At 44.3% G+C, this 22,222-nt stretch overlaps 1 protein-coding gene across 4 annotated transcripts; it reads right to left on the reverse strand.

The window, feature by feature from the left end:
- Nucleotides 1-28: 28 nt before the first annotated feature.
- On the reverse strand, nucleotides 29-21,369 carry LOC117346074 (butyrophilin subfamily 3 member A1-like). 4 transcript variants are annotated; one of them, XM_033915376.1, is made up of 4 exons: nucleotides 21,332-21,369; nucleotides 8,520-8,803; nucleotides 4,667-4,759; nucleotides 29-1,443 (listed from the first exon to the last, which is right to left on the reverse strand). In XM_033915376.1, the coding sequence occupies exons 2-4, from the start codon at nucleotides 8,782-8,784 to the stop codon at nucleotides 932-934; spliced, it is 870 nt and encodes a 289-aa protein (XP_033771267.1). In that variant the 5' UTR covers nucleotides 8,785-8,803; nucleotides 21,332-21,369; the 3' UTR covers nucleotides 29-931. The 4 variants fall into 4 exon arrangements, with proteins under 4 accessions (XP_033771267.1, XP_033771268.1, XP_033771269.1 ...); XM_033915377.1 differs by lacking the exon at nucleotides 21,332-21,369 and adding an exon at nucleotides 12,067-12,261; XM_033915378.1 differs by lacking the exon at nucleotides 21,332-21,369 and adding an exon at nucleotides 11,888-12,006.
- Nucleotides 21,370-22,222: the final 853 nt, after the last annotated feature.

A 22,222-nucleotide genomic window follows, 5' to 3' on the forward strand; every position in this document is an offset into this window, starting at 1 on the left:
GTGCATCCCAGGATGCACTGGGAAGGGGAAGGCCTGTCATTTTGAATAGGCGGACCTGTCAGCAGGAGGGAGTGGGCATCACTCCTGCCAGTCTTCATTAGAAGGTATGGGGGTTGGGGTGTATGGGGTCACTCTATCGACATGTCAGATAGAGCTGCCAGCTTCTAGGCACAAGAATTTAGACCAGGATTTACTTGGTGTAAATCCTCGCATCCAAAATTGGGCATAGAACCAGCACCAAACACTGTTCTATAAATGGTGTCCACTTCTAAGCGCCATTTCTAGAATAGTGCTCAGGACTCATTTTTATCGCCACCCAAATTTGTGCATCATATATAGAATTGAGTTCTAAGTACAAAGTCTAAGCATGTAATTTGTCCTTGTAGAGTACTGGCATAAGTCAGCATTTACATGCCAACATGTTGTTGCTTATTCCATGTCAATGGCAGGTGTAAATGTTCTCGATTACAAGTTGCAGTTGTGTGCGTAACTGCCATGATTTTATAAGCTAAGCGCCAGGTTTCTAACCTGACCATGGCCTTCCCACATGCACACACCCCTGCAGTTGTGCACTATAAACCTGGCACTGAAAATTGATAGAATTGTAAGTGCATGACATTTACAACCTGATTTTTTAAAACCATATTTATATATATTTTATATAATGTTTTACAACGACTTAGGAATATCAGTGTCTAATTTTAGTAATTGCTTGATTGACATATCTATACCTAGCTGCTATTGGCCCTCATCTTTATGGGATAAGAGGGATTTTTTCACATTGGGTCTTGAGAAAAAGGTTTAAAAATCATAGCTTTAGTTTTATGTGGCACTTGGATGCTGCAGTTTATGTCCAAGTCCTTTCAACCGAGAGTGCCAAAACAATTAAAAAGAATATTTTTCAATAAATTTGAAGGAACAAGCGAGGGTTTCATAGGATTCTGATTGGTATTTGTTGGTCCCATGTCATGAAGAAGGGGAAAAGCTGGTCTCGAAATGGGTAACCGAACATGTACAGAATCGTTGTAAATTCATTAGCATCAAAGAATGTCAGATGACCACGCTCATAGTCCAAAGAAATTAATATTTTCTCAGGGATCTGACGATGGGACAGAGGAGTTCGAGGGAAAGTAAGAGCTCGAAGTGTGTTATCACTCTTCTCCAAAACCCAGAACCCTTCCTCAGGTGACATGTACAAATATCCTTTTCTCTCTGATGCAGCACTGGCAACCCCCAGTGTCCAACAAACCCCACTCCCTACCTCTACCTTCCACTCATGCCTTCCTGTTGTAAACCCCTCCATTCCCAGGACACAGGGACGGAAGTCAAACCGTTCAGGGTTGTTGGGTAGGTTCTGGGCTATTTTGCCCAGTCTCACACTTTTCCCATCATCAGACAGCAGGAGAGTTGGAAATGCTGTGTCGGGATTCAGAATCACATTTGCTGAGGAAAGAAAAAAAAAAAAAACCCACTGTCACATTCATAGTGTTATTCCAAGAGTCAGAGAGCTTCATATTCTCAGGATTATCATCAAAATTTTATCTCTAGATGATGGTAGAATAAGTTCCTTAGGAAGAAGAGAGTCATAATCCTAGGCATAGTCAGGGCTCGGCTCTCAGGGGAAGAAGATTTGAAAATCCTAGAGATAAGAGTCAGAGAAGATTGGTTTGATCATTCAGCAGGCCAAGAAGTCACATAGTGCACAGCCTTTCAAGTCCAGCCTCAGGGCACACCCAGCCAATTGGATTTTCAAAATATCTACAATTAATATACATGAGATAGATTTTCACACACTGCCTGTTAGATTTGCTTGCAGGGCCTCTTAGCATACTAATCATATGCATATTCATGTAGATATTCTGAAACCTCGATGGCCTAAGTGTGTCCTGAGTAGGGTTGCCACTTTATGGATGTTTATATTTTTTTGAAAATGAGCCCCAAAAGCATAGTTACTCACCTGTAGCAGGCGTTATCTGAGGACAGCAGGCAGATATTCTCACATGTGGGTGATGTCATCCATGGAGCCTGGCTCAGACAGAGCAAAAGTGGACTGTCATTTTAAAAGTTGCACGCCTCTTCCCACCCGACGTTGGCTCGTGGGACTGTCAGTTCAGTAACAAAGCTAAGAAGCCAATGAGGGGAGGTGGGAAGGTTGTGAGAATATCTGCCTGCGAGAATACCTGATACCTAGGCTTTATCCAAAGACAAGCGGGCAGCGTATTCTCACATATGGGACTCCCTAGCTGCCAGGATCATGTGAGAAGAGGGTTATTGAGAACTACCATGAGCCTGGTGAAATCAAAAGAGTTGAAGGGAAGTTGGCTTCTAAGTAGAAAATACATTTTGTAGAACTGATTGGCCAAACCTACTATCCCTTCTGAAATGATTCTCCAAACAATAGTATGTAAAGGTATGGATTGAGGACTAGGTGGCTGATATACAGATGTTCTCAATGGAATGTCCTCACTGATGATGCAGCAGACAGCCTGTTCAAAGCCTGCCTCTGCTGCTTCAGGAGACCCGACTGTATGTCAGATCTGCCCACAAAATAGCTGGTTCTCAGTTTGGTGGTTACTGCTGATTTTCAATGGCATTAACTATGAATGGCATTCAGTGCCACTCAGTATCAGTGGATAGAAACATAGAAACATGATGGCAGATAAAGGCCAAATGGCCCATCTAGTCAGCCCATCCACAGTAACCATTATCTCTTTCTCTCTCTGAGAGATCCTAAGTGCCTATCCCAGGCCCTCTTGAATTCAGACACAATCTCTGTTTCCACCACCTCTTCCGGGAAACTGTTCCACGCATCTACCACCCTTTCCGTAAAAAAGTATTTCCTCAGATTACTCCGGAGCCTATCACCTCTTAACTTCATCCTATGCCCTCTCAATGCAGAGTTTCCTTTCAAATGAAAGAGACTCGACTCATGCACATGTACATTACGTAGGTACTTAAACGTCTCTATCATATCTCCCCTCTCCCGCCTTTCCTCCAAAATATACAGATTGAGATCTTTAAGTTTGTCCCCATACGCCTTATCACGAAGACCACACACCATTTTAGTAGCCTTCTTAAGACCAACTCCATCCTTTTTATATCTTTTTGAAGGGGCGGCCTCCAGAATTGTTCCAAATATTCTAAATGAGGTCTCAGCAGAGTCTTATACAGAGGCATCAATACCTCTCCCTATGCAACCTAGCATTTTTCTAGCTTTCGCTGTCACCTTTTCAACCTGTTTGGCCATCTTAAGATCATCATACCCAAGACCTGCTCTTCCGTCGTGCACATAAGTTCTTCACCCCATAAACTGTACCGTTCCCTCTGATTTTTGCAGCCCAATTTAACCGGCCAGGACTCTTCCCTAACCAGGACGTGATGTCATAAGGGAGTCGAGGCTGGTGCGATCAGCAGGTGGAAGACTCTGTTCGAGCTGACGAACATTTCAAGAGGTACGTGGGCAGCAAGTGCTCAAGCGGCCAAGGGTAGAGGAGCGCTCAAATGGTAAGGAAGAGCAGGGGGTGCACAGCGCAGTAATGCCAGGCCCCACTACCCTGGGCACCAACCTCTCTAGATACACTTCTGCTCCCCAGCACTGTGTCACAGTGGTCAGAAGGATTTTCAGCAGCTCTGCCAGGTTAAAACCTGATGAATATTCACTCCTGAGCCCTGACACACTCAGTGCAATTTAACTGGTTAAACCATTTTTAATAATGCTTGGTTAAATCATTTTTATATTGGGTCCATCTACACTTAAAAATAGTTTAATATTAAAAAGCAATGTCCAATTATGCATTTTCGTAGGATCATTCTGGGAAGGGTGGTTTGGGGAGATCATTATTGCAATCTCATGGGGCTGGATTCCAGGGGCCTGAAAGCTAATTGATTGGGATGCAAAGTTAGATGCTTGCCTAGAGTCAGAGCTCAGTCCTTCAAGTAGTAAAGCTTGATAATCCTACAGCTGGAAGCAGAGTTCTGTTCCCACAGAAGGAAGGTTTAATAATTACAGTCAGTGCTCAGATTCCAGGAGAGGAGGGCTGGATAATCCCTGGTTATAGCGAGGAGCATATGAAAATCCAAGGTTAGTATTTAGAATCTGAGTCTCAATTCCCTTAAGTTAATCTTGTTGTAATAAGGTATCCTTCTGGAGTTTCTCCACCTACAGTATATATGTGAGGAGAAAAGATTTTCCTTTTAAGGGATGAGGGGGCTCCCTTTCCACAAATATGTTTACGGCATCTCCCCTTCTCGCCACGGTCTGTTTGCTTGTTTGTCACTCAGGTAAAGGGTTGATTACTTTGGCAATAGGGGGTGATAAGAAGTAAGAAAGGAAGAAGTATTGTCTAATAGCATAATACCTACCTATATGATATGAACGTCGCTGCTTGATGATAAGAATGGAAGTAGTATTGTCTAAAAACATAATACATATGAACAGGCCCTATCGAAGAAGGGCCAGCAGGGCATTGTAGCCAATGCCTCATATAGAAAAGGGGCTTGCATTCTGAAAATTGTTTCTATACCTGTATTATTATTATCTTCAGGACTTTGGGGCCTCCTAAATTGCACTGACCCTGTGATTTTTCTGAAAGACCCTGAACATGAGTGGTGTGAGGACTGAGGAGGGTCCTGCTGCAAAAGAGAGAAAACTATTAGGGTCACTGACCTTTCACGGTCACCTCATTCCTTCGTCGTTTGGAAGCAAAGGGTGCTGTCGTTCCCACCTTCATCACTCTCTCCTCGCTTCTTTCTGAAGAGACTGGAAGAGAAGCGGGTGCAGCTGCAATTCATTTCATGTGCATATCACATATGATAAAATTAAGAGGCTTTTTAAAACTTTTATCTGACAGTAGTACAGCACATAGGCAGCAGAACACTTTTACTTTTGAGAGGGCCCAAAAACTCCGCCCCAGACCTGCCCAAGCTCTGTCCATGACCCTGCCCCCATAATAATAATATTACTAATTGTAATACCATTTTTGTCCATTCATTTGTCATATATACACACACAATAAAACTTATTAACAATACATAATGGTTAACCACAAAATTAAACTACACAAAGCACATTGTATGCTTCTCATCATTCATTCCTATCAGAACATCTGGCCTTGGTCACATATGCAGAACACAGAAAACCCCTATTCAAATTAAAGCCCACAAACTAAGGGCAAGATTCTCAAAAGTTTAACGCCATCGCTAAACTGTTTTCCAGCGGTTTAGCCTGTACACAGTTTAGCGGCGGATTATCAAAAGGGATTATCTCTGTCTTTAGCAAGGTTTCTAGCAGTCTCCGACACTGACACGCAAATGGGCTCTTCAACATTGAAATGAGCCCTCCGGTGGATTCTTTATAAAAAAAAATGCTGAGCCATTTTCAAAGAGTGGCGTCAGCTTTTGCCGACAAAAATAAGCGACTGGTCCAGGGGTGCTGGTCAGTGTCAGAGACTGCTAGAAAGCCCTGTGTTGTGATGCAGCGGGAGAGATGCCCATTCTCTCCGCTGCATCACAACACCCCTTCCCTGCAGTAGCAGCGAACACAACCCCCGCCCCCCCTACAGCAGGAGAGATGCCCACTCTCTCCTGCTGCCCTAAAATCCCCGCTGACCCAGCGTGTATCTGGTAGAGCTATAGAAATAATTAATAATAGTAGTAGTAACAAGATTAGTACCATTGTATTAGTCTAAACTAAGCAAGTTTGGATGTTCAGAAACATCCACCGGGCTGATAGAGAAACTTTACTCCTGAGGAGTCGCTAATATTCCAGTTGAATCTAATAATAATAATAATAACTTTATTTTTATATACCACAATACCAAAACAGTTCTAAGCGGTTTACAATAAGAACAGAACTGACAACGAGTGAAATACAGTCAATACAGGCAATAGAAGAGATTCAAAAAATGCATTATGAGGTAACAAATTTATCGAATAGATGGGTCTTTACAGATTTTCTAAAGAATTGGTAGGAAAAGGCTATTAATACCATTTCGCTTAGCCAAGCATTCATTTTACCAGCTTGGAATGAGAATTCTCTGTCTAGAAATCTCTTATAAAGACAACATTTCGATGAGGGAAAAGCGAACAAATGAATTCTACGAAAATGTCTAGTAGTATAGAAACATAGAAACATAGAAAGATGACGGCAGAAAAGGGCTATAGCCCATCAAATCTGCCCACACTACTGACCCACCCCAATAAGTCTAGATGCTAGTGAATCGTCTTAGGTAGGGATCCCATGTACATGTCCCATTTGCTCTTAAAGTCAAGCACGCCGGTGGCCTCGACCACCTGCACCGGAAGCTTATTCCAGTGATCTACCACTCTTTCCGTGAAAAAATACTTCCTGGTGTCACTACTAAATTTCCCCCCTCTGAGTTTAAGCGGATGCCCTCTTGTGGTCGAGGGTCCTTTGGGGAAGAGGATGTCATCTTCCACCTTGACACGTCCTGTGATGTATTTTAAATGTTTCAATCATGTCCCCCCTCTCCCTGCATTCCTCAAGAGTGTAGAGCCGCAGTCTGCTCAGTCTCTCTTCGTACGAGAGACCCTTGAACCCCAAGATCGTCCTAGTGGCCATCCGCTGAACCGACTCGACTCTAAGCACATCTTTACGGTAATGTGGCCTCCAGAATTGCACACAGTATTCCAGATGAGGTCTCACCATGGTTTTGTACAGCGGCATTATAACTTCTGGTTTCCGACTGACAAAATTTCTATTGATACATCCCATCATTTGCCTTGCCTTGGATGTGGCCTTCTCTACCTGCTTGGCAGCCTTCATGTCTGCACTGATGACTACTCCCAAATCTCGTTCTACTGAGGTTCTAGCTAATGTTACTCCATTTAAGGTGTAAGTTCTACACGGATTTCTGCTACCGAGGTGCATGACCTTACATTTCGTAGCATTGAAGCCTAGCTGCCATGTCGAGGACCAGTTTTCCAACGTACGAAGGTCCTGTGTCATACTATCCTGTAAAAAGCTTTCACTTACTATGTTGCACAGTTTTGCGTCGTCGGTGAATAATGTCACTTTACCCTGTAGCCCTCGTGTCAAGTCCCTTATGAATATATTAAAAAGGAGAGGACCCAGGACCGAGCCCTGCGGCACTCCGCTGGTCACCTCTGATGTTTCAGAGAGGGTACCGTTGACCATCACCCTCTGAAGTCTACCACTCAGCCAATCATTGACCCATGCAGTTATCATCTCACCCAACCCCATTGATTTCATCTTGTTTAGTAGCCAGCTCAAAGTGGGAACAAAGATAAGAACCGGTCAAAGTTTTAAAGCAGATGCAGGCAGACTTGAAAATAACTCTAGCCTCCACCAGCAGCCAATGCAATTTTCTGTAATAAGGGCTGACATGATCTGGGGGGAGGGGGTTCAGACCAAAAATAAGGTGAACCACTGAATTCTGAATGGTACTCAATCTTTTGATGATTCTCTTATAAGATCCAAGATACATGCCTCATAACAAAGACCACGCACTTAATATCACCGATACTTAATATCAGTGATTGGACCAGCAATCTAAAAGATACTGCATCAGAGCCTTAGAATCCCTCAGTGAAGCTAAGCTATCGCATAACTGTAACTGGACTTTTCACTGATCTTCATTGCTCTGCTACCCACAGTAGAAGGCATATACTTAAAGAGATGAAGAAGTTTGGACTTTCTCTAAGGGTTACGGTATCAAGCATCAGAGGCTTTGTAACTAATTGCTGTTGTTATTAATCTCGTATTGAATTCTGCTTCTATATTTGTTGCACAAAAGACTTTACTTAAGTAATAGTTGGCTCAGAATACAGCCTTTAGAATGGACCGGCTTAGTAGAAAGTGGAGTGGAGTGAAGTACTGTATATGAAAGCTGCTTAGGCTTTCTGGGGCCTACTGGCCTGCTTAGCTGCTGGGGCCTACTGGCGCCCAGAGCATATGAAAACTACTCAGGGTCTCCCAGAGCATTCTGATCCTGGCTTTGGTCCCAACAAATAAATATTCTGGGTATAAATGAGGTGACTGCCTAGGCAAAACACTAATCTCATATTACATAAGACTATAAACTTTCTAATGAAGAGTTAGGCTGAAGCCTGACTTCAGCTAAAAGTTGCGACTGTGCTTTTTAAAGTTGGACTACAAAAGGATTTGAGATAAAAATCATTGGTGGAAATATACAGTACAATGTTTTGTATTGCTAATATTGTTTGAAGAATCGGACTCTTATTGCCAATGAACTTGTGCAACCAGGAAGACCATTGGGAAAATCACTCACACCTTTAGAGGGAAGATTGCAGTATTAGATTCTACCAAAAGGAGGTGCTTCATGGTAATATGCAATCATACTGCTGTATACATGCTCAACCTATCAAAACAAGATATAGGAGAAGTTAAAAAACAAAGAAACGCTATAATAATACTTCCCAAAGTTTTCAAGACTTTAGAAACTATGGAAATCTGAAATATGTCATCATGATTGCCATTATCATGGTTGAGCACTTGGAAATGCTGTTGGTCTACTTACCACTTATGGCATCTCTGAGTTTGGAGGACAGGTCCTTCTTGTTAATTTCATGTAGTATGTGCACAGCCACCTCTGGAGCATATTCTTCTCCATAATATTGTATCATCAGCCGTGCTATCTCTGTGGCATCAGCTTTTTCAGTCTTGCTTCTTGGGATGTTGGAATACCCTTCCATCAGAGGAACGTCTCCCAGGCTGGTCTTAAATTTATTGAATTCGGCCATCAACAGCTCCTCAAGGTGCCTCAAAAGCACATTCCTGGCCATTTCTGCCTTCTAATGGTCTCTTCAGAAGGAGACAATTGAAGATAAAAAGATATTGAAGCCCATCAGAAATAGGTCCACTTAAAAGAATTTCTCCCCTAGCAAAGACCCCCATGCATCAAGTTTTAAAGGCTTACAGATGGACAATCTGGAATGAGGGAGAAATAAAGATCATGTTATCTACGTATCATGCCTTCCAGGGAATCTGTTCTGTTGCAGAGTTTTGTATCCTCCACAAAGAGGCAAATGATTCCCGATAGCCCTTTCAAAAGGGAAGATTAGGTTCTTACCTTATCTTCTTTCTAATAGATAGACAAATTGGCCCACTGTGCCTTAAGTTAGGTGCTGGTATCGGCACCAACTTAATTAATAAAAGCCATTAAAAAAGGTTTTAAACATCATTTTTATTTTTAAAAAATATAGCTGCCTACATATTTATTTGTATCCACAATCTGGTTTAAAGGTAATTTGGAATCATTCATGTTTGTTTGTTCTTTATAAATGTTCCAGGACTAGGCAACACAGTATTGCTCACTTAACAAGATATACTAACCCCCAGATTCTGTACATGGCTCAAACCTGCGCGTGCAAATTGGCATGTGTTCAAGTTGCAAATGCAATTTAATTAACAAGCGGATAACTACCAATAATTGCAGTTAATTGGCTCCAATTAAGATTTGCACGCACGTCTTACTAAGCGCCATTCTGTAAAATGCACGCACAAATCTTTTAGCGCCCAACTGAAAAGGGGTTGTGCGTTTGAGAGAGGCATGGGCAGGTTAGGGGCGTTCACTAAAGATGCACGCAGTATGATAGAATTCGGGGGATCTGCGCCTAACTTATGCATGAGACTTTACACCAGTTGGTGTAATTCCACGGATCCAGGTGCTTCCATGCTATTCTATAAACCAGGGGTGTTCAACCTGTGGCCCGAGGGCCGCATGCGGCCCCGTGAAGTATTTTGTACGGACCCGGTCCAGGGCACTGCAGTGTTTTGCTCTGCTGCCCTCGGGTGTTTACCGTCTTGCCGGCCCCCTCCTCTGTCTTGCTGCAGCGTTTGCGCGCTTGTGAGGCCCCAGAAACATTTTTTTCAGCCAATGCGGCCCAGGGAAGCCAAAAGGTCGGACACCCCTGCTATAAACAGAGCCCAACTTGGAATGCTGTTTATAGAATAGCGTTCAGTGTACTTTTTTTTTTTTTCCCCCAGTATCCACAGTGATCCAGGAAGAAAGCATTGAACTGGATGGAGAGATTTCCAGTACTGATGTGCTGTTGACTATCACTTCATAACAAAATAGATGGCTTTGCTATAAAATAATTTTATAGAGTCACTAGCTGAACTATTTCTTTCTACATAAACATAGTAACATAGTAAATGGCGGCAGATAAAGACCTGAGTGGTACATCCAGTCTGCCCAACCATATATGCTCCATAAATTAATTATTTAGTTTAAATGGTCCTTTTTCTTAGATATTTCTGGGCCAGAAACTCAGAGCTCAGCCCGGTAATGTGCTTAGGTTCCATCTACTGGAGTCTCCATCAAAGCTCACTCCAGCCCATCTTAACCATCCCAGTCATCGAAGCCCTACCCAGCCCACCCTCAACTGAACGTCCATATACGGGACACAGGCCGTGCAAGTGTGCCCAGTACTGGAAGTTGTAACGATGAGCGAAGTGATTAAATTTGCAGACGACACAAAGTTATTCAGAGTAGTGAAGACACAGAAAGATTGCGAAGTCCTGCAACGTAACATAAATACACTTGAGAAATGGGCTGCAACATGGCAAATGAGGTTTAACGTGGATAAGTGTAAGGTGATGCATGTCGGTAACAAAAATCAGGATGTCTGGTGCAGTACTCGGAGAGACCTCCCCAGGAAAGAGACTTGTGAGTACTGGTCGACAAGTTGATGAAGCCGTCCGCACAATGTGCGGTGGCAGCAAAAGGGCAAACAGAATACTAGGAATGATTAAAAAGGGGATCACGAACAGATCAGAAAAGGTTATCATGCCTCTGTACCGGGCTGTGGTACGCCCCCACCTGGAATATTGCATCCAGCACTGGTCACCGTACTTAAAGAAGGTTATATTACTACTTGAAATGGTCCAGAGAACAGCGACTAAAATGGTTAAGAGGCTGGAGGAGTTGCCATACAGTGAGAGATTAGAGAAACTGGGCCTCTTCTCCCTTGAAAAGAAGAGACTGAGAGGGGACATGATTGAAACGTTCACGATAATGAAGGGAATAGACTTAGTAGATAAAGACAGATTGTTCTCCCTCTCCAAGGTAGGGAGAACGAGAGGGCACTCTCTAAAGTTGAAAGGAGATAGATTCCGTTCAAACGTAAGGAAGTTCTTCTTCACCCAGAGAGTGGTGGAAAACTGGAACACTCTTCCGGAGGCTGTTATAGGGGAAAACACCCTCCATGGATTCAAGACAAGGTTAGACAAGTTCCTGCTGAACCAGAAAGTACGCAGGTAAGGCTAGACTCGGTCAGGGCACTGGTCTTTGACCTACGGGCCACTGCGGGAGTGGACTGCTGGGCACAATGGGCCACTGGTCTGACCCAGCAGTGGCGATTCTTATGTTCTTCAACGTATACCCATTATTTTCTGATTAGAGATCCTCTGTGTTCATTCCATGCTCATTTGAACTCTGTCACCGTTTTCTTCTCCACCACCTCCCTCGGGAGCGCATTCCACACATCAACCACCCTCTCCGTAAAGAAGACTTTCCTAACATTACTCTTGAGTTTACCACCCCTCAACCTCAAATTAATCTGTCTGGTTTTTTACCATTTTCCTTTCTCTGGAATAGATTTTGTTCTACGTTAATACCTTTCAAGCATTTGAATGTCTGAATCATATCTCCCCTGTCCCTCCTTTCCTCTAGGCTGACTTACTATCAACAATAAGACTGGCAAGTATCACAATTATGTCAGTAACAGTAATGGTACAGGATGACTGAGCTCTCACTTTTCAGTTTTGAGACCTTGTGGGAACAGGAAAGAAAGATGAGCTTTCAGGGCTTTACTTTCAGTTGATGCTACAGACAAGAATTCAATTTTTCAAGCAGAAACTGGTTCAACAAAAATAAATCTTTACCGAGTGAAAGACAAGTGTCCACTGCAGTCACAGAGCTGACGCCTATGACAGGATATTTTTGTAGCTCTGTCAGGACTGAGGAAGGATCTAGTTAGGGAGATAATCTTAGAAAGATAAAACAAAAGGAAGTTATATGCATTGGTGGGGTTTGTTTTTTTAAACAGAATCTCATTACTTACAGGGAAATTGTATGTTATTACTACAGCAGCTCCAGCCCTTCTTGGAGTCTCACAGTAAATCTCTCTTCTGGATCTCACAGCTGTCCTTATAATACTTCTATAAGTCGTACTCTATCGTGCATTTAATCCGTTTGTTTTCAGCCGGAAGCATATCTGAAGCTGACTTCACTGGTGAATCTATAAACTGCTTCCTGCCACATGACACTGCGGCTGTTGGCTTTCACCTTTTCTGGAGCTAGTTCCCGGCTCATAAATGACTCAAAGTGAAAGTGAAGAAATTAACTTATGTACAAGTTAAAGGTCTGCAAGACAAATAATATAGAGAGAACAACCCCAACAAACTCAGAGCCTCAGCCAAAACTGTCAATGCCTTGTGTCAAGCTTTAAATATGATGCCCCTTTCCATGTGTCTCATGAATGAAATATGACCCTTTTCAGCAATCTCATCATTCTCTGAATGTACTAACAGTTTATGAATACATTTCTGAATTTTTGAATATTAACAGATGAGAGATGCATGCGCGTAGGGTTACCATGAAAGGTCACTTGGACACACAAAGTCAGAGGCGTGAAGAAAGTACAAGAGATTTATTACGGTATACCGGACTCTAGTGCAGTTAATAGCCTGCCTACTAGAGTGTCAGAAACAGGAAATACACGGACTTTTATGCCCTTTTTGCAAACGAATATATGCAAAAACTACAATTTTCATTTGTTACTTCTATAACTTTTCTACAATTATTATTGGTCCTAAGCTCACACTAGCAAGTCACTTATCTAACTCTTACAGTTAGAAATGTTAAATGTACAGAAGGGCAGGGTACATCATGGCTCAAACTCTTATCTATTCAGCTTACAATGTGGTAAGGTAGGGACATACATTTTAGGCAGATGAAGTCAATAGATTGTAAACTTTCTTCAGCTATGTAGACCAGAGCAATATTTTAAACAACAGTTAACCATTTCATGACCGTACAACCATACATCTGGGGAAACCTGGACAGGTCCTCTTTTTTCGAGGCCTGTCCAAGTGTCTGAATGGGATTTCTAAATTGTGTTTGGCAGGGCCAGCTCACTCAGAATCCGATGGCTCTCCCTCTCTTACCTCCTCGGTGCTACAATTCAGTTTTCTTCGGGCCGCTGGCCGTTCGGGCATAGGCAGAACCTGCAGAGAAGTGGCTTCTGGGACAGGTTGGCAGCAGCAGGCTCACCTCACTGAGCTACCAGTGGCCTGAAGAAAATTGAGTTGTAGCACCGAGGAGCTAAGAGGGAGAGAGCCGTCAGATTCTGAGTAAGCCGGCCTTGCCAAACTGCATGCAAGGTGCACATGCCTAATTTTAAAAGTTAGCTTCTGGGGCGGGGTGAAGGTAGGGTCAAGTGTCTTTTGTTTTGTTTCATAACTCCCTCACCCGCAATACCCGTACCCACAAAACTTACCCCGCTCAGTGCATCAAAGGTGAACCAGAACGAGTGCATCGCACTCGTGATATTAATGGGTCCTCTGTCCCATCCTTCCCCCCCCCACTGGGTGCCCCAGTGCCAGCTTAGACAGCGGTCAAGATCTGCAAACTTACTACACTAGACAGTGATCCAGTGCATTCATACCCCATCAATGATCTCCAAGCACTCAAACCCCCATACTCATACTGAAAGGGAAAGAATGATTAGACCAGGGCCAGACAGCCTCCCCACACAACTTGCCCAAAGCTTCCATCACCTATGTCACGCTCAAACTACTTAGAATGTGTGGCCCATCATTCAGTCCAACTAAATATCCAGCTTCCTCCAAGATTAGTAAGCTTACCATATCCCCACATCTAATTAACCATGTTCCCTCATTCCCAACCGATTATACCATTCAAACATCACACCCCCCCCCCCACCACCACACACATACAACAAATGAATGGTCTGAAATTTGGCAGCTAAAATTTAATGCTAAGAAATGCAATATCATGTATTTGGGCAGCAAAAGCCCAAAGGAACGGTACAGTTTATACCTATGGACTGGCGGGGAAAAAAAAAATTATTTTGTGGACCGGCAAACTACTAGGACTGAAATTTAAAAACCCCGTTTCTGCCCCGTCTCCACGAGCTTGGTCCTCGCAAACCATCTGATCCCATACGTACAAACCTCAGTTATGATTTATATTGAATGCATTTAATTAAAGTATAAAAAGAAATAATATTCTGTACAATTGTCATTTTCTAAATACGAATAATACAAAGCAAGGATCAACAAAACCCCTGTCTCCCCTCCCCTTCACATATATCCCCTCTACTATCAAGAAAACTGAATAAGCCAAATTATTACAGAATGCTACACAGAAATATCATGTTAACAGAATACCGCAGTCACACATAGCAGGAATAGGGTTAGGGGAGTGCAACTAGGGCAACTGCCCCCTGGTCAGAGAGAACCCTAAGCCACTGCCTGGACTTTGCAGTCCCCAGTTATGTCTAACACCAGCTCTAGCAGGATATATATTTCAAATCTGATATATTCTAATCACAAAATAGAAATAAAATTATTTGTTTCTACCTTTTGTTGTCTCTGGTTTCTGCTTTCATCTTCTTTTCACTCTCTTCCTTCCAGCGTCTGCCCTCTCTGTCTCTTCAATCCAGCATCTGTTCCTTCCATCTACTGTTTGACCTCTCCCCCTTCCATATGGTATTTGTCTTCTTTCTATGCCCCTCTCCCCTTTCCATCCAGCCGGTGCCCCCTCTCTCCTTTTTACATGATTCATTCCAGCTTCACTGCTCTCTTCATTTTTATCTCTCCTACACCAGATCTAGCATCTTTGTCCCTCTCTATTTCTCTGCTGATCCCCCTTCCCATCTCATTCCTGTCTCTCCCCTTCCCCTCCTCTAATCTCCCTGCCAGCTGTTTCCTTCCTTTTTCCTTCTCCCTTCCCTCCTCCCCCTGTCCAGCAGTAACTCTCTTCCCTTCCTTTTCTCTCCTCCCCTCTCAGCAGCTTCTCTCCTTCTCCTTCCCTCCAGGTCCACTAGCAGCTGTCCCTATTTTTCCTTGCCCAGCAGCTTCCGACTCCTTTCCCTCCTCCCCTCCCAGCAGCATCTCTCCTTCTCCCTCCCTCCAAGTCCAGTAGCAACTGTCCCTTTTTTCCCTTGCCCAGCAGCTTCCCAGACTCCTTTCCCTCCTCTCCTCCCAGCAGCATCTCTCCTTATCCTTCCCTCCAGGTCCATTAGCAGCTGTCCCTTTTTTTTTTTTTTTTACCATGCCCAGCAGCTTCCCAGCCTCTAACAGTGGCTTTCTCCCCTCCCAGCAGCTCTTCTTACTTGCCAGCGCCGCGATTCAGGAAGGCAGCCTCAGGTCCTTTGATGGGTCGCGCCGCCTCTGAGGAAAGAGGAAGTTGCATCATCAGAGGCGTCGCGGCTCAGCAAAAGCCCCAAGCCTGCCTTCCTCAATCGCTGCGCTGGTAAGTAAGGAGAGCTGCTGGGAGGGTAGAAAGCCACTGTCGGAGGCTCCCCATGATCTCTCTGGCCCTGCGCGGACTTCAGCTCGTCGATCTTGCCGGCCCTCCGCGGACCGGCGGTTGAAGAACAGTGGTTTAGGGGGTGAAGAACTTTTGTGCATGACAGAAGAGCAGGACTTGGGTGTGATTGTATGTGATGATCTTAAGGAGGCTCTAACTCCAATGGGTTCTTTTAAACAGCTGCTGATAGCTAATGCAACTATCTAAGAGTGGAAAGGGTCTCAGAAACCAGCACAGAAACCGACATATAAGTAAACTTATTCTGTGTCTTATCGGTTCCTGATTTCAATTAGAGAATGACACGGGGAAAAAATATGTCCCCGTCCCCACCCCATCCCCGCTACCACCGTCCCTGTCACCACCCCGTCCCTGCGACCACTGTCCCTGCCCCCTTCCCCATCCCCGCAGCATCCATACAGGCCTCTTGAGCAGGCAGTAGTTTTTCAGCTAGTGCAGGGGGTTAGCGGGTGATGTAAAAGTCGCGCGCGATAAAGCGGCTAACGCGGCTTCATAAAAGGAGCCCTAAACCAAATATATAACATGTGGCATACTTTTAAATGTCAATTAGACATCCTCCCAGACTTGTAAAAGTAAATTAAGAAATTCCTTGTATTGGTTTATTCTTAAGAAAGTCTTCCAACTGGACTGGGTCTAGAAACACATATCTATCACTTGCATAGGATATAAGGCATTTACAAGGAAATTTTAGAAAAAGGTTCCACCCACCGCTAAAACCCTAGGTTTAAGCAGTAGGAGGAACTGCTTCCTCTTTAACTGAATCTGCTTAGATAAACATAGAAACATAGAAAGATGACGGCAGAAAAGGGCCATAGCCCATCAAGTCTGCCCACTCTACTGTCCTACCCCATTAAGTCAGAGTGCTGCTTGACCCACGTAGAGATCCCACGTGGATGTCCCATTTATTCTTAAAGTCGAGCACGCTAGTGGCCTTGATCACTTGCACCGGTAGTTTGTTCCAGTGATCCACCACCCTTTCTGTGAAGAAATACTTCCTGGTGTCACCACCAAATCTCCCTCCTCTGAGTTTGAGCGGGTGCCCCCTTGTGACCGAAGGTCCCTTAGGAAAGAATATGTCGTTTTCCGCCTCGACACGACCCGTGACGTACTTAAATGTCTCAATCATGTCACCCCTCTCCCTGCGCTCCTCTAGAGAGTAGAGCTGCAACTTGCCCAGTTTTTCCTCGTATGAGAGACCCTTGAGTCCGGAGACCATCCTAGTGGCCATTCGCTGGACCGATTCAACTCGAAGTACATCTTTACGGTAATGTGGCCTCCAGAATTGCACACAGTACTCCAGATGAGGTCTCACCATGGCTCTGTACAGTGGCATTATGACTTCAGGAAAAACAGAAACTCGTAGGCCGCAAAACAGAACATTTGTAGGATGTTTCTGTGATGCTGTTGTTACTTTAGCTGTGTTCAAAGCTTGGGTGAATTATGCATATGCGTATTTATGTTCTTCACAAAACTTGCAAGAGCAAAAGTGGAAATGTCCAATCAGAATGGTGCACAAAAAGTGTCTTTCAACTCATCTGATAAATCCAAATGTCTTTATTCATCCAAAATAACTCATTCATCCAAAGTAACTCAATGACTCGACATGATCATGTTTCGGCCACCCGGCCTGCATCAGGGAGTCTTAGGGTATCAATTGGATAAATATGCTCTAAAACACAACGATCAAACCGTTGCTCCGAATCTTGTGACGCTACAAACCAACACGGGTGGCCGAAACATGATCACGTCGAGTCATTGAGTTACTTTGGATGAATGAGTTATTTTGGATGAATAAAGACATTTGGATTTATCAGATGAGTTGAAAGACACTTTTTGTGCACCATTCTGATTGGACATTTCCACTTTTGCTCTTGCTTGTTTGATTTTTGTGGATTTGTTTCCCCTGTTTTAGTGTGCCTTCACAAAACTTGAACAGCAACAAAAAGAAAATCCAACAGAGACTGCAGTGTGTAACAGCAACAAAAAGAAAATCCAACAGAGACTGCAGTGTGTAACAGCAACAAAAAGAAAATCCAACAGAAGGCGTGTTGTCCGAAACACAGACCATGTCGGGTCCTTGGGTTGATAATAAGGTTGTATATCTACTGCATTTTATCATTGGTATAATAAACATTGCCTGCATCTTGTACATAGCCTGCAGTTTTTGTTTGGTCTTCACAAAACTTGCACATATATTGTCTTATGGGTTTTTTCATATACAGTAAAACCTTGGTTTGCAAGCATAATTCATTCCAGAAGCATGCTTGTAATCCAAAGAACTCATATATCAAAGCATATTTCCCTACAGGAAATAATGGAAACTCGACGATTCGTTCCACAACCCAAAAACTTTAATACAAAATACTATACATACTTGTATTGCAAGACCTCGCTCATTTAGAACAGTCACTATACTCCTGCAGCGTCAGAGAGAGAAGAACCATCGGCTAAGTTGTGATGATGTGACGCGTGTATAATGTATGTACTCGTATTGCAAGATTTTGCTTGTATAGAACAGTCACTACACTCTTCCAGTGTCAGAGAGAGAAGAACCATCGGCTCAGTTGTGATGATGTGATGTGTGTCTACTGTATGTGCTTGTATTGCAAGACACTGCTTGTATATCAAGTTAAAATGTAATAAAATGTTTTGCTTGCAATCCAAGGTTTTACTGTATTTTAAATGTATGTGACCCTCCTTTTCTATGTTTTGTAATCTATTGTTTATTTTATTTTAAAGGACCCCTGAGGAAGGCAGAACACTGCCGAAACATGGCCCGTGTAGGGTCGGATCATAGAATAATACAGCAATATACAACACAGTGATTACATATTCTTTTATTTGTGATATTGTATTTGGTAAAGGCATCAATAAATTATTTAATTTTTACTCTTTTTGTTCTTGAAATTTCATACTTTTTGTGGCCCCGGGTCCATCGCTGTGGAGGTTGGGACCGTCTTAGGGACGTAGACCACTCCACAGTGCTGTTTTTTTTGTTAGAGTCATCTAAGTGTTCCACAATTTTAGTTTTTATAATTGTTTCCACTATTTTGCCTGGCACGAATGTCAGGCATACCAGTCTGTAATTTCATGGATCTCCCCTGGAACCCTTTTTCAAAATCATTGGCCACCCTCAAATCTTCAGGTACTACACATGATTTTAGCTACTAAATACACTAACAGCAGATTAGACAGTAAGCAGGCTAAATCTGACAGAGCAGGCCATCAAGACCCATGCACCTTTCTACCAGAAAGAAGATTATCAAGGTAAGAACCTAATCTTCCCTTCTAGTGCAAAAGGCACATGAGTCTTGACCAGTGATACATATCAAAGCAGTCCCATGAGTCTAGGGTGGGGCAGATGAGCCTGCTGCTGGCACCGAGGACTCAAAAGTGATGCGCATTTGTACTGCCACATACACCCTTTAAAACTATGGAGTATGGAGGGTGGACCATGTCACTGCTCTTCAAATCTCCTTGGGCAGAACTGCCTGGGATTCTGCCCATTTAGGAGACATCTTTGACTCCTCTCTCTCCTTCGCTGCCCAGATACAAAATATCGCTAAAACCTGCTGCTTCTTCCTTTATATTACCAAAATCCAACTCTTTCTCTCTGAGCATACTACCAAAACCCTTGTCCATGCCCTCATCACCGCATGCTTAGACTACTGCAACTCGCTACTTTCAGGCCTTCCGCTTAGTTCATCTTGTTCCCCTCCAATCTGTCCAAAATTTGGCTGCATGACTCATAATCCATGAGAGCCACTATATTCGCATTACCCTCTCCTAAAGTCCATTGGCTTCCCATCTGTTTCTGAATACAATTCTGACTCCTCTTACTGACCTACAAATGCACTCACTCGGCTGCCCCTCCCTATCTCTCTTCACTTATCTCCCCTTATGTGTCCCCCCCCCCTGGTGAGCTCCACTCAGCTAAGTCCCTCCTGTCTGTGCCCTTCTCTTTCTCTGCCAATTCCAGACTCCGTCCCTTCTACCTTGCTGTGCTGTATGCTTGGAACAGGCTGCCCGAATCCCTACGTTGGGCTCCATCTCTGGCAGTGTTCAAGGCCCAGTTAAAGGCTCACCTCTTCGAGACTGCCTTCAACTCCTAACTCCTCTCTCCATGGGTTCCATATCTTTAACTCTATATGTCTCGTCTGTTCAAGTTAGATTGTAAACTCTTCTGTGCAGGGACCGTCTATTAAATGTCAAAATGTACAGCACTGTGTACACCTTTCAGTGTTATATAAGTGATAAATAGTAGTAGTCGTCAACCCCAATGCTGGAAAAACCACCACAAAGCCTACACTCAAGACCACTGTGGACAGAACCTGGGGCGAGCCTTGCTCCCAAGGGACCAGCCTCTGAGTTACCAGACTGTTAATGCAGGCTGTCCTAATGCAAGACAGTCTACCTCTTGGATGCAGACCTCTGACCTTACAGTCTGCGCTCTCCCGCAACCAGAGATGTCCCATGATCAGGATCCTCTGCAACACTGAAAAGCCTCACAAACGGTAAGCAAAAAAAAAGAAAGGAATTAAAGGAAAAATAAACAGGAGCAGAAAAGCAGTGATACAGTGTGTGTGTGTGTGTGTGGCGTCAGCTTCCCCCCTCTCAGTCCCCCTCCACCTGAGCCTCCACTTTCCCCTCACTATACCTCTAGCTCTTTCACATTAGCTCTCCCTCTGATGTCACTTCCGGGTCCCGCACCTAGGAAGTGACATCAGAGGGAGAGCCAACCCAAAGTGAGCAAGTTGGTGATGCTGCTCGCACTGGTGAAATTGAAGAGGTACGGGGAAAGGGAGGGATGGTGGAGAAGAGGGTGGGAGAAGGGCGTCTCTCACTTTCAGTACACAACTGCAGAGAAAGACAGGCTCCTACCATCTTGCTTGTACAGAGACGACTGAGGAAGTGGAGGACAACCCAACTCTCTACAAAATCTTTTTCGTGGGAATAGATTGACTATCCAAAGGTTCAGGAATAATGTATCTGTCGAACTAGAAGTTATCTTTTAATCTTATCTTTTGGCACAAACTGTATGTATGAAATTCTGCTTTTTTCAGTTAGTTTGTGACTACTAGCATTGAAGTGTTCTGAAGATATATTTTGTAATTGTGCAATGATGCTTAGATATTTTAGGAGGGTTTATGTATTTTGTCATTTGTTAGTTGTTTATTGTTCTTTGCCTAGATTTGTAGATAGGCAGGTTGTTTTTAAATCAATCAATCAGTCTAGGACAGAGCTTCCTAAACTGTGGGTCAGAGCCCAAAATAGGACCACCAACCCACATTTGGGGTGGTGGTGATGGTGAGTTTGACAACCTGGCTGGGTCTCCATAGGTATTTAATTATTCTGCACCGGGAGGGAGGGTGAGTCACACAGTCTTATTTTGCCTCTATGGCAGGAGTGTCAAAGTCCCTCCCAGAGGGCAGCAATCCAGTCGGGTTTTCAGGATTTCCTCAATGAATATGCATGAGATCTATTTACATGCACTGCTTTCATTGTATGCTAGTAGATCTCATGCATATTCATTGGGGAAATGCTGAAAACTCGACTGGATTACGGCCCTCGAGGAGGGACTTTGACACCCCTGCTCTATGGTGAGATCACAGCTACAAAATCCTAGCCTGGTTAAAATCCGAACCCCTATTTTCTCTCAAACGCCTTATCCACAGTAAGGTATAAAGAACGAATGAAATAAACCCTCCTGCAGGGAATGCCTAAGATGTTTACTCTCTTCCATTTCAACATACCTCCTCGAGCAATAACAGAAACCCGCTTCCTGCCTGACTTGCGAATAAACCGCACAGGCCCCGCCCCCTTTCTCTTGTACGTGAACACCCCGCAGAGACCCCGCCCCTTTCGCTTGGACTTGAACACCCCGCAGAGACCCCGCCCCCTTTCTCTTGGGACTTGAAGACCCCGCCCCCTTTCTCTTGGACTTGACCAGCCCGCAGAGACTCCGCCCCTTTCTATTGGGACTTGAACACCCCGCAGAGACCCCGCCCCCTTTCTCTTGGACTTGAACACCCCGCAGAGACCCCGCCCCCTTTCTCTTGGGACTTGAACACCCCGTCCCCTTTCTCTTGGACTTGAACACCCCGCAGAGACCCCCGCCCCCTTTGTCTTGGGACTTGAACACCCCGTCCCCTTTCTCTTGGACTTGAACACCCTGCAGAGACCCCGCCCCCTTTCTCTTGGCTTTTAACACAGCAGAGACCCCGCCCGCTTTCTCTTGGTCTTTAACGCAGCAGAGACCCCGCCCCCTTTCTCTTGGACTTGAACACCCCGCAGAGACCCCGCCCCCTTTCTCCTGGACTTGAACACCCCGCAGAGACCCCGCCCCCCTTTCTCTTGGCTTTTAACAGCAGAGACCCCGCCCCCTTTCTCTTGGTCTTTAACGCAGCAGAGACCCCGCCCCCTTTCTCTTGGACTTGAACACCCCGCAGAGACCCCGCCCCCTTTCTCTCGGGACTTGAACACCCCGCAGAGACCCCGCCCCTTTCACTTGGGACTTGAACACCCCACAGAGACCCCGCCCCCTTTCTCTTGGGATTTGAACACCCCGCAGAGACCCCGCCCTTTTCTACTGGGACTTGAACACCCCGAAGAGACCCCGCCCCTTTCTATTGGGACTTGAACAC

Source organism: Geotrypetes seraphini, chromosome 12 (assembly GCF_902459505.1).
Source record: "Geotrypetes seraphini chromosome 12, aGeoSer1.1, whole genome shotgun sequence".
NCBI classification, from domain to species: Eukaryota; Metazoa; Chordata; class Amphibia; order Gymnophiona; family Dermophiidae; genus Geotrypetes; species Geotrypetes seraphini.